The sequence below is a fragment of the Cyprinus carpio genome, chromosome B8 (genome assembly GCF_018340385.1).
Source record: "Cyprinus carpio isolate SPL01 chromosome B8, ASM1834038v1, whole genome shotgun sequence".
Classification (NCBI taxonomy): Eukaryota; Metazoa; Chordata; class Actinopteri; order Cypriniformes; family Cyprinidae; genus Cyprinus; species Cyprinus carpio.
Genome location: NC_056604.1, coordinates 11753066 through 11766343, shown reverse-complemented (window position 1 = coordinate 11766343; position 13278 = coordinate 11753066). Strand labels below are relative to the sequence as shown.

At 36.0% G+C, this 13278-nt stretch overlaps 1 protein-coding gene across 1 annotated transcript; it reads right to left on the bottom strand.

The window, feature by feature from the left end:
* Positions 1-1049: 1049 nt before the first annotated feature.
* On the bottom strand, positions 1050-13199 carry ccdc22 (coiled-coil domain containing 22). The gene is made up of 16 exons (XM_042729692.1): positions 12816-13199; positions 12502-12679; positions 11392-11524; positions 9418-9524; positions 9219-9303; positions 8844-9013; positions 6888-7100; positions 5593-5784; positions 5316-5435; positions 5042-5158; positions 3997-4098; positions 3483-3590; positions 3236-3331; positions 2577-2636; positions 2149-2223; positions 1050-2051 (listed from the first exon to the last, which is right to left on the bottom strand). Exons 1-16 carry the CDS (start codon positions 12866-12868, stop codon positions 1938-1940), a joined length of 1923 nt encoding a protein of 640 aa, XP_042585626.1. The 5' UTR covers positions 12869-13199; the 3' UTR covers positions 1050-1937.
* Between the last annotated feature and the right edge of the window lie 79 nt (positions 13200-13278).

The window sequence follows — 13278 nt, the reverse complement described above, 5'->3', positions numbered from 1 at the left end:
CATAGACATGTATGTACAAGATGTGACCATAGAAGCCACCGGTTCTACTACAGAAACATAGGATTTTTTTAGTGTGGACAGCCAAATGCGCTGCACTGGAACAAAAAGGAACGCATTATAACTGTGGTTTAGTGAAGTAACAAAAAAAGCTGATGTAATTAGTTTAGTTACCTCTTTTGATCATGTGTTCGACTTATGTTACTAATCTTATCCTAACCGATAGACAAAATTGATTTATTTATGAGCTCCTTCCGGAATGCACACTTTTTTTTTTCAGCGAGTCGATTTTAGGCCTTGCAGTAAATAGTAAAATCACGTTTCGCACACATCCACAAATTGTCAAAACGTATTTACTGGGCTAATCAGCTCAGATGCATAAAATAAAAAGTGCTGAATAGCTAAAATGTTGTCATTTTATATAGCCTCATGTCTGAAGTAACTGTTTACAGCTGCAAGTACTGATATTCATACAGCATTCACTTGAATGTGTGGAACTGTGTGGCGTTGGCAGCAAGAACGTGTTTTGTCAGTATCCCAGGAAAATCCTCTGAAACCATGTAGAAACTGAACCTCACGAAATCTGTCAACGAGTAGTATATTTGTGCTAAATGTTTTTATCATATTTTACTCCAAAATGTAAATAAAAATAAATTAAATTTACTTAAAACAATTAATTAAATTTAGGACCGTTAAGGAAAATTTTCATTAATCTGACAGAAACAAGGTAGGTAGGTAGCTTATATATATATATACACACACACACACACACACTCAGTTGGAGTGAAATGTGGGTGGGAAATGTTTTTGTCAGATTTGATTATCTGATAACTTCCTCGGGACAGTAACTGGTAGCAAAATGTTGAATTATATGAACATCATGTTCAGAATTGAGCATATGTATACAAGTCACGGTAAATTACAAAACATTCATGTCAATATAAATTCTCAATTAGACTTTTTCCCCCCAAGTTATGCAGCCGTACTCTAAATGTCTAATTATTGCAGTAAAGGTGAAAAATAGCCTTAATAACAATAACAAAGTCAAAGGGTCTAATACCTCATTTTAAGAGTCAACACATCATCCTCAAAACTATTTTGGAACTATGGTGAAATATCAGAACATCTTGTTCAGAGATTGAGCAGATGTATACAAGTCATGGTAAATAACAAAACATTATTTTCAATATCATTTCTAAAATCAAACATTCCAAAAACGGTTTTGAAAACCAGTTTGATTGTGACAATCATCAGTGTTAGTCAATCAGACACTTAAATGTTACACAGCTTTCCTACAGTTAGCCTGACAAGAGTACTTTTCTATCACAGAGGTTCAAAGACAATATAACTTTCAATGATGAGTATTTGAGCAGCTCTATGGATCCATCAGAGCCAAACAAACAGATACGTTATCAAATGTATGCTTTAATATGAAACAGGCAAGCTGTTTATGAGTATTCACTTGTTATCAGCCCACTATTCTCCAAGCTGATTCAAATAGCTTGAATTTTTGTAATGTTCATGAGCAGATCAACCCATATGATGAACAACAATCAGAGGTCACTGTTAACGGACACTTTCACGTACATAATATGGTTATCGGCATATAACAAAGATGTTGTTTTATCAAGCCAAAGCACCGGTACTGGTCCTTCCCAAATTATTGCAGTCCAAGCTTTTTGTTAAAAAACAGAATCTCATCACAATGATCAGAATTAGGTTTAACTAACATTTCTTCAAATTTGTCTCATTTTGATGCAAAAAACGTTTGTGTTCAAACCCTCAGTAAAAGCTGAAAGTTGCTAATGTGATGAGGATTATTTTAGATGAAGGGCTGACGCAGGTGGGAGCCAAACCGACGTCTCTCACAGCAGCGCTCATTTCAGCAGGCCACTCAGATTTCACTCTGCAGTACCATCAAACACGGACGGAGCAACAGCTCAACCTTCCCGGATCTTCGCAGCAAGGGCTGAATTCTCCTGACGAATGGCCTTGTAGTCTTCAAGGATCTTTTCTAGATTGCTAACTGTTCTTTTGCCATTTTCAGTGTCAATCTACAAAAAATAAATGCATAAATAAATTAAACTGATGGCAGTTTGAAAGTGACTGAAATGATGTTAGCTTAGATCTAAACATGACTTGTTTTCACACCTGCTCCTCAAGATCTCGGATTTCTCTCATGATGGTTCCTGTGTCTTCAATGGTCTGAATCAGCTGAGTGCAGTTCTGAGAGCACAAACAATGTTAGAATGATTAAGTTGTTGATTCTCTTGCAGGATAAAATCGCCAGAGTCCTGCTGAAGTCAGCAAGGGCATTAGATCTTAAGTTCAGTTGTGTAGTTCAAAGGTTGAACAGATGGACTAAAGCACTGCTAATGGCTTGAGCAAAAGCCACCACATCGTGTGCCATTTTTGTCTGAAATGTTTTTGCAGGATCACAAGCCTTTTGCTTTCAAACACAGTACCTGCATTTTAGGACTACAATGTGCAACTTTTTAAAAACAATCAAGACCAGTGACAACAACAACATATATATTATCACATTTATTTATGGATCTTAATAATATGCAAACTCATACCTCATGTAAGGCAGCCAAGTACTTGTAGGATTTACGGACAGATTCATCTTTCTTGGCATCCTGCAGTTAAAGATTTCAGTTTTTTAATACTGAATTACTATTACAAAACAATGAAAACTTCAGATTATATAAGAGGGTCTGAGAGCACACTGAAAAATGCAACTATTTGCAATGTAAAATGAACAAGACAGACAATATATTTTAAAATGATTTTAAATACACTTGTTCAAATGTTTTGAATAATTTTTAAAAAAATAAATTAATACTTTTATTCAGCAAAAAATGCTGTTCCTTTGAACTTTCTGTTCAAAGACTCCTACGAAAAAAAAAAAACATATCCAAAAAAAATATTACACAACACAGTTGTCAATACTGATAATGATAAGAAATGTTTGAGCACCAAATCAGAAAATCTGAATTCCAGCTTTGCTATCTCAGGAAAGAATTACATTTTAAAATGTACTGAAGTATAAATCCGTTATCATAAATTACAATAATATGTAATAAAATTACTGTTTTTACTGTATTTTTGAACAAATCAATGCAGCCCTGGTGAGCATTCTTGTTGAGACTTTCAAGAATATGTATACATAAAAAATATAAATTTTATAAATACATATATGTAAAAAACCTTTTAAACCTTTGGAACCAAGACTGACCTTAAACACCAGTTCATCGGTGACAGCAAATGTTCGGTCCAGTTTTCCAGTCAGGCTGTTAATCTCTTTCTGCAAGTCCTTTGTATCGGACAAAATCTGCAGGGGGTCGATTAATAGGGTCAGAGGTCAAAAGGTTTCTGAAGACCTGCCAACTTCAAACACAAAGCTAATGTCCGCGGACACAGGTCATGAACTCAGATTAAGTATTTAATTGAGGCCTAGATAAAGGATAAACTCAATCAAAGACCTTTGTGATTTCCTCCTTCTGTTTCTTTATGTTGCCTACGATCTCCAAGATCCTCATGGTGTAGGCAGAGCGAGACACATCTTTAGACAGCGTTTCAAACTCAGTTAGCTGTAGAAAAACGTTAAGAAGGAGAGTAAACAAACACAGTGAATGTTAAACCAACAAACCATAAATATTACAAGACAGACTTAACATTTCAATTTTTTTTTGACCATGTCCTAACCATGACACAATCACAACCAATCAGAATTTATGTGGTGCATTTATGTGGAATGGGAATTTGAGATTCCAAAGGGAGTGGGGACACACAGCCAGATGTAACAGACATTGAAACCAGAAGATCATATGTCTTGTGATAGCAAATGAGGACAAAAACTTATTTACATCGGACAGATGGCACTGAACACTTGTTTTTTAGTGGTTCGACTTGTAAGGACATGGTGTAAGTGCTAAATGCATTTCTTGGATGACTGAAAGGAGAGGCAAGGGATGAGACAATAAAAACATTTCGTACCAGCTGCTTATACAGACTCTCCTTCTTTTTGGCCTCCTCAGCAGACTGTCTGATTTTGTCATGCAGGTCTTTGATCTCTGACAGCTTCCTGGAGGACTCAGACTAAGTGCAAGTTAAAATAACAGATTACTTCATGAAGGCACACAATCCAGTCAAAGTTACAGTAAGGGCTGCACAATCAATCACACCCCCAAAAAAAATAATCTTTCGCAATATGGCTTAGTGAGATTATTAACATAGCAAAGATTTCACATGAAAGCCGCTCATGATGCAGGGTTTTCAGTGTCCCGGAGCAGCTTGGTTTACAGTAAACAGATCACTTTTAACATGCATTTGGGAACACAACATGCAGCAACCATCAGACTTGTAATGAGAAATGTTGTCAACAAAAGAGAACTGTAGTTTTCTGCCAAAATAAAAGCTTGATGGTTTAACATTTAAAAATTAGGACAGCCATAAATAAAAAAGTTTTAGTCTTACAAAATATTTTTTTTATTATTATTATTAATGCTCTATCATTTTCCTTAACCTACTCCCTCCAATTTTTGTTTTGGAGTACTTTTATTTTGCAATTAAATATCATAATGGAGATAATTCTTTATTTTCTTATTTTTATTTAGCAATAATAATAACAGATATTCTTCTTATTATTAATGTTATTATTATCATTATTGTTATGTTGATATACAATCAAAAAAATTTTTGGCCAGCTACAACACAAACAAGTTTTGTGCACAATACAAAGAAGCACAGCAAACCTAGCACTTAAAACAAAACCAAATAAAAACAACATACACTTTAAATCCAAAACTCAATTTTTAGCAGAAACATCACAATTATACTTCTTTCCCAAATGGTGCAGCCCTTTTCATACTTTCTCGATATTATAGCAAATACCACAAAATTTACCTTAAAAAAAAAATTTACTTTGCAAGGGTTTGATGTACAAAGAATTGAAATGATATCTACATATTTGGCTGTTTAGATAGGAGTGCATAATAGCTTTAGATGACTGCAGTTGCTATGGGGCTGTAACACAAGGTACCTCTCTGTTGCTGCACAGCTCTTTTAGTCTGCGGTGCTCATCAATCAACGGGACTCTGTGTTTCTCCCACTGAGAGGCTAAATGAACCACTCGTTTAGAGCTTGCCTCAACCAGACCCTACCCAACACAAACACACAGGACAGACAAAGAGAAACATGTCATTAGTCACACGGTTTAATTCTGTCTGCACTGTACTGTTATTCCTGTTTTTATTGTTTGTTTTTGGTTCTGAATGGGGGTGATACAGGTGTGTACGGTTGTGTGACTTGTGTACCTGTAATTTTAGCAGGTTGTTCTCAGTGTCAGGTAGCAAGTCAATGGTCTGCCTCTTCATTTTGATCGAATTCTCCTTCTCGCCATTACTAACCTCTTTCTGTTGCAGCTCATCTGACACCTGCAGACAGGAATGCAACACATCAATAATTTAAAAAGACTGCTGCATTTTTTCTCCAATTAACTGAAGAAAATATTTCCCCATATTATTATAGTTACATCACTATATTATAGTGATATTTTATACTATCATGTCATTTTATCTGATTGGTCATTACCTGCTGGATGGACACAGTGAGCTGCTTGATGTCTCCTCCCACTTCTTCCATTTGGACTGACAGCTGCTGCAACTGTTGCTGCAGAGCAGAAAGTTCTGCTTCCTGCTGGGCCTTTAGGTCCTCCTCTGATTGGTGAGAGCTGGGAAGTGCACTTGCTGCTGCTGCCATCTGCTGGGCTGCTTTCTCAGGTTCCTAAAATAATTTTGTCCTTTTCAGTTAAGAGCCTAAACATCTCAAGATCCACTCATTTAGATTACAAGCAGATGAAATTACTTGGATAAAGGATCTAAAATTAACTTGTGGTTTTAGTTTGAATCATAAATAAGAATAATAATAAGAAATGGCTTTAAGTTTTTCAAGTAGAGATCGACGAATACTAATTTTTTGTACTTTTGTACTTGTATTTATGGCATTTATTTTATAATATAAAATAATTATTAGACTGCAGTGATATATACATAATACATATTTTTAATAACTATTTAAAAGCATTTTATAACTTATATATTTTTTTGTTTTGAAAGGTTTATGTATTGTTTATGAATTATAAATATTATTACTACTATATAATTATGTTTATAATAATAATCATTTTGTGTTTTGTAATGTTTATGTGTCATTTATAAAGCTGTATTATAGTCCATCAGTTTACTGGAATAATCATACAATCTAAGAAAATGGAAAACTAATGGCCAATAAAGCATATTATCAGTATTAATAGTTTATCCATGTTTACCTCTGTCTAGATTACATGACAGCCAACTGGCACACTACTATTTTTACCATGTGTTAACTGTGTGCAACACATCTACAGTCAGTCAATATACGCAAAATTACTATATAGATGTCTATATACTATTTACTACATAGATCACTCCAAGGCACTTGACATTATAGTGAAAAAATTAAAAAGCCTTTATTCACGCGACTTTACATTAAAAGCACCCTCTTTTTTTTTTTTTTTTGACTAATTTAGAAATCCTGCATCCAAAGAGCACCGATTTATGGACTTTATACGCCAGCAGCATTTTTTGCACATTTTTTGATGTATGATTTTCAGACATATTTCTTTTGATTGAGCTTCTGGCACACATTTCTGGTACAATCCCATGTCTGGCAAACTTAGTCATAGCTGTAGTCCCAAAATGTCTACATTTTGAATATAACCTTGTTAGTAACACAATCATGTCACTATTATTTTCCATGACAAACAAAACAGCATTACAAAACCCAAGATTCTCCAGCATGTGGGAACCCTGGCCCATCAGTTTGAGTAAACAGATACTGATCGGTACCTGTGTAAAGGTGAATTTCTCTGTATGAGTGAAGCGTGTGCCTTTGGTCAGCACATCTCCCCCAGTGGAAGCACCGCCGAATGACTGCAGCAGTTCAGCAAGGTCAGATGTCGAGCGCGTGGCTCCGTGTGTGTCAGGACGAGGCTGAGCCGCTGCCCTCAGCTGCTCCTCGATACGCTTCTGCAGTCGTGCCTTCTTTCTGGATCGGTACTCCTGAAGAGAGACAAGATAACAAGAGTGGCAAGGCTTTAAATCACCAAATGAAATACTTAACATAATTATATTTCTTAAGCTGAATATGATATTTTATTAATTTACGAAATCATGATGCTTCTGAATGCACTCTGGCTATTTTCAGACTCACAACTATTCTCAAAGCACTTCAGAAAAAACAGTAAACAGAAATAAATTACAAACACAGATAAAGCCTTGCGATTTACAAATAAAATATGTGCCGATCCCTTGGAGAACATCTAGGGGTCAGACAATAGGCCAGTGTGTAAGTTAGCTGGAGGGGCAGGTGAGGTGAGAATGTGGAACTGAGATGTGAGAGGGCAGCGGTACAGTCAAAGGACACATACATGCTGAATGTCACACTTGTGTGAAAGACATCTCTGTGTTCCATCCTCGTGTTGATACATGCCTTTACCACAGAGACGCCATCAAGGAAAGCAGCAAAAATATTTACACGCTTGTGTTATTGTTATTATCCAGACAGGGAACCTAGGCGTCATGCTAGAGAGACATCATGCTAGAGAGACATCATGCTGAGGCTGTAAAGAAGGCCATCTGTATGAGTAAACTGAGCCAAACTGAAATCAAGTGCTTGGCAATTTAACTATTCTATTAACATGAATTCAGTTTCAGACATTGTTAAATGATGCACAATGATGAATTTATGAGCTTAAGAATAACAACAATAATCGGCTCTTATTGTAAAAATATCTACTCACCCTCAAGGTGTCTCAAAGGTATTAGTTTCTTTCTTTTTTTTTTTGTTTTTTTTGTTTGTTTTTTTTTGATTCTTTTTTTTGTGTTTTTTTTGGCTATAAGGACTGGGGCTGTCAAGCTTTAAAATGACAAATAAAGCATCATACAACTGACAGCCATGAATGAAACCGATCATTCAAACTCATTTTAAGATTCAACTCAAAAAAATCATTTATCTACAAATCGGACACTATTTACTAAAACTATTCAAAGGGTTTTTGGTTATCTGAAATAAAATAAATTATTAGATGATTATTAGATTATATTAGATGAAGAAAAACTATAAGACTTTACAAATTTAGAAATGTTGCTTTAGCAACTTACTGAAATACTGTAAATACTAATAATTCACCCCAAAATTAAAATTCTGTCATCATTTACTCACCCTCAGGTTTCTCCAAACCTGTATGAATATCTTTCTTCTGCTGAACATTTTGAAGAATGTGGGTTACCAAGCAGTTTCTGGTCTATGGAAACCAATGGGGACTAACAACTGTTTGGTTACCCTCTTCAAAATATCTTCTTTTACATTCAGCAAAAGAAAGAAATTCATACAGCTTTGAAACAACTTCACGGTGAGTAAATGAAGAGATTTTAATCTTATATTTTGGGTGAACTATACCTTTAAATGAAAACTTAAATTAAAAATTAAAGATACAAAGAAAAAAAACTATTGAATTAATTGCTCTATCTTGGTAACTATTAAAAAACTACTAAAATGAAAAAGGCACAACAAAACAAATATGACAAAATTTACTAAAATTACAATAACAGCTAAAAATATATACTGGAAAAAAATAAAAGCCAAGTTTTCAAATATTAATACTATTAATAGTATATAAACAAAGCTAAAGTAACACTGTTATAAACGCCATGGAGACCTAGAAATGATGTCAAAACTATCACTAAGCAACTAATGACCAAAGTTCTATTTTTGGATGAACTCTAAGGGGGGATGAGAATAACCTCAGGTGTAAGTCTTGACAGAAGGCCTTGGCTGTTCCATTCACTCTCCCACTCCTGTGTGGCACTAAGTTCAGAGATGTGGTTCTCCAGGAGGGACGCTGGCACTGAGGCATGCTGGGAAGGCTGGGCGGTCACAGGCAGCAAATAATTCCTCCAGTATTCTTGCACATCTGAGAGAATTCACAAAGAAACATCAAATACATACTAATGTTAGCTGTATGAATCATAAGAGCTGAATTTGTTTTTGTCAAATTCCTCAAAGGGATAATCACACTTCAGGTGCAAGTGCCAACAAGGCTAATACCACAATGTATAAGACACATCACACCAAACCTAAAGGGGCTTATTGAATTAAGTAAGTGAAAATGAGCATGCCTTTTGGCTGTTTCCTGGAAGAGACCTTCACTGAATATGGGAGGCTCAAAGGCTGGGCGTGGAAACTGTAACATGGGCCGGAACTCTGAAATTACATTGACACACATTTGTCAGTTAGTTAGTTAGCTTGCAAGAAGTTTCTAGACTTCTGCATACAAGCCTTAGCCCTGGATTTCAAGATGTATGCATGCTGATGTACCTGTGTTTTACGATGAATGGGGAGTCTACAGGACGGAGGGAGCCAAGGCACTGACGACTGCTCTTTAATTTGAGCAGCAATTGCTCTCTGCAGCAGCGCAGACTTCCCTAAGAGAGGAGAGATACATGCAACAATCAGACAATTCTGAGAAACTACCCTCATTAATCATATTCAATTAATCCAATAATCAAAAGCAACACGTGACGCTACAGAGGCAAGCAAACTATTCTTTGGAAAAAAATAACAGTAATGTTTGCGATAGTGAGTCTGAACCAGTCTGCACTGTTTCCCACTGAGTTTATAATTGCGTTAACAAGCTATTAACTGAAATTGACTCTGGATTCTTTCCAAGATAATAAAACATTTTAATGCATTTTCAGGGAATCAAGAGTGCTTAATTAGTGTAGGAGAATTGAGGGGGAAGAATAATAATTTCTAGTTTATTGAAGAAAGCTGAGAATAATCGGCACTCTAAGCTCTTACATTAACACCCTAGTTAATCACATTACCCTTTGATCCCAGCATGGACACCACACAGTCCAACCACAACACTTTATTAATACACAGCCAGAAATTCATCTCAGGTTCTGGAGAATTTGTTGAAGAAATGGTTGGAAACTTTAAGTCACACCAGATTTAATATGAGGTGAATCACTTCAAATCACTATTACGTCATTATTTTCCAGTATTATAACATGGTGTGTAAAGTAACTGATATAAAAGAATTGCAAGTATAAACTCTGAGAAACAGGCCTTCATAGTTGCTAGACTGCAGTTTTCCTATCTGCATTGCCACTAATAGATCATGCTGTTTAACCCGAAATAAAAATAGTAATATGTTTTCTTCTGTATTGTGACATATTTTCTAATGAAACAAATTATCGAAGAAAAAAAATGCAGGGAAGGGCCTTTTTTCTAGTAGATCTGAATCTGAACTTGAGGGAGATTTTAAAGGGTTAGTTCCCAAAATGAAAATTATGTGATTAATTACTCGCCCTCATGTCATTCCAAACCCGTAAGACCTTCGTTCATCTTCGGAACACAAATTAAGATGTTTTTGATGAAATCGGAGAGCTATCTGACCCTCCATAGACAACAACGCAACTGAAATGTTCCCAGGTCCAGGAATGTGGTAAATATATCAGTAAAACAGTCTATGTGACATCAGTGGCTTAACTTCAGTTTTGCGCACTACGAGAATACTTTTTTTTTTGCACAAAGAAAACAAAATGAACATTTTTCTCAACCATTCTTCTCCCCTGAGTTTTGGCTTCTGAGAGTATTAGAATGCATACTCACACTTTTCCCTAAGCATAAACAACGCTTATTATGCAGATTACGTTCATGCGCGTGCTTTCCCCACCGGATGTAAACAAGGCTGATTACGTTAAATACATTCTTGGGTACTCTCCAAAATGGCGGAAGACATAACTCAGGGGAGAAGAATGGTTGAGCAAAATATGTTCATTTTGTTTTCTTTGCGCAAAAAAAGGTATTCTCGTAATGTCGCAAAACTGAAGTTGAGCCACTGATGTCACATGGACTGTTTACCGTTGTATTTACTAGATTTCTGGACCTGGAACATTTCAGTTGTGTTGCTGTCTGTGGAGGGTCAGATAGCTCTATTTTCTTATCTTAATATCTTAATTTGTGTTCTGAAGATGAAAGAAGGTCTTATGGATTTGGAACAACATGAGTAATTAATGACATAAGTTTAATTTTGGGGTGAACAAACCCTTTAAGAAATGGGCAGGTAGTAGACAAAATGATTGCAGAAGTCTGGCAAAAATCACTAGAGAGAAGACCTTTGCTTCAGTAGATCGAATTATGACATTTTAATAAAAATTGGATGGATGAATCGATCCCAATAAGATGCATTTATAACATAAATACTGTGAATTTCCATTTTATATTAAATATCATTATCAAGTATATGCCAAATACATAAATGCAAAAAACAGTAGTCAAAAGTACCTGCAGGCTGGTCCGAGGCTTCTGCACTCTCTCTGGGCAGCTTCTCAACCAGAAACATGAACAGAGAGCGAATCTCTGGCTCATTGCTGTAGAGAAATGTCTGGTAGCCAATTTCCCCTTTAAAACCCACATCCTAAACATAAAAGAATGCAAAAATCACATCAGAGTGGATTACAAGATTACAAGCTCTACATTTTTAAGTTAGAACTTATAGAGAGTGGTACTAACAGTAGCACTTTACAGTAATTTCTTATTTGTTAAGATGAATTAATTAGCATGAACTATATATTTTCAATGTATATATTTTATTTTTATTTTATTTTTAATAATATATCTTTACACCAGTTACTATCCTTTGTTAATGTTATATTGTAGCTTTTGTAAAAATGTTCATGTTAGTTCACAGTACATTAACTAATGTTAACAAATACAACATTTGATTTTAATAATGTATTGGTAACATTGAGAATAACAATAGCTAAGATTAATAAAAGTATTTTCATTGTGAGTAGAAGTAGTAGCCCTTTATTGTCACTGGTCACAGGTACCAGAGAAATTAGCCATCAACCTGTCCATACATACAATATGACAAGGGGGCAGACAGGACAGGAGGACAGGGAATTGAGGAAGAAACTAACTAACGCAATGTTAGTGCGTGTTAGCCAATGTAGTTAGTTACAAATTAAACCTAGTTGTGTTTCCGGTAATCAGTACTTATGAAACAAAACTGCCAAAAAAGATAATTATTGATGATATTACAATAATAAAAAATATTTTCCTTTGTAACATTTAAAGGAATGATCTGAATGAAATCACAACACATTAATTAAATCACGGAAGATCTACTCTAAGATTCTGCAAGATCTTTTGTCTGCAGTAAGGACCCATTTATCTTACATGAAAAATGTTCATAATTTATGTACAAAGTCTGGTTAATTTTTTTTATAAATGCTCACACCGCAACTCTTTATTCAAACCTAAAACGAAAACAAAAGTGCTTATTCACCAGCAGTAATGCATTTTGAATGGCTATCAGCTGACTCTGTCAGTTGTGAGGGGTCAAGTTGACTCCAAGCAAACAGTGGGACGTCCAGGCACCGTGTCTCTCACCTGACAGGCCTGTGCCAGGCTCATGCCCAGTCTGAAGCGGGCAGACATGCCAGGGGGTAGTGAATGGGACAAGCCATTGCCCAGCGCAGGGTCAATCACACGCAGGCATTTCACCACCGCCTCCACGATCAGCTCACTGGTGAACTGCTTCACACTCTGAACATCCTCATCAATGTCCCTGGAAGACGAGGAGGTGATCAAAACCACACGTATGCAATAAATAAGTTTGACATGTCCCGACATGCAAATCACTCCAAAGAGGGAGGAAATGACTTGTCACAGCTGAGGAGACCTGTTAGATTTTGAATACTTACGTGCCAGCTTCTCTCAGAGAGTGTATTAAAATCCTGTCGACTTCTTCCATCATGGAAAGAGGTCAGATATAGCTGCTCGACTGTCAAAACAAAATTAAACCCCCACCGTGGACAAGGCAAATTAATATCATAAGGTTTCAGCTAACCCTCAGCATCGCCTTCTTCACCACAGCCTGTGCAGGGCTGCTAACCAGGACGACCGTTCGGTTGCCATGGTTACATTTCAAAAGCCAGCTTTAAATTAACCGTAAATTGTTTTTTTAACACATGCTCTAACAAAACTGCGTGTCAAAATTATAGCTTTTTTCCCATAGTCTCTCTTCAAAACCTGCTTTTTCTGGAGAGGAAGTCATTACCTAGGAGTGTCCGACGCAGTGCAAATTGGGACATGAAGTTTTAGATATCAAAGCCGCCCGTAATGAACTACTCGTATAAAACTCAAGTTCCCGACATCCACAGCGCG

Coding starts and splice junctions, on each gene's coding strand:
- ccdc22 (XM_042729692.1), bottom strand. CDS start 12,868: ATGATGGAAGAAGTCGACAGGATTTTAATACACTCTCTGAGAGAAGCT. Junction 9,525..11,391: donor AGCCTCGGACCAGCCTGCAG/GTACTTTTGACT, acceptor CTCCTCTCTTAG/GGAAGTCTGCGCTGCTGCAG. Junction 2,052..2,148: donor TCCGAGATCTTGAGGAGCAG/GTGTGAAAACAA, acceptor TATTTTTTGTAG/ATTGACACTGAAAATGGCAA.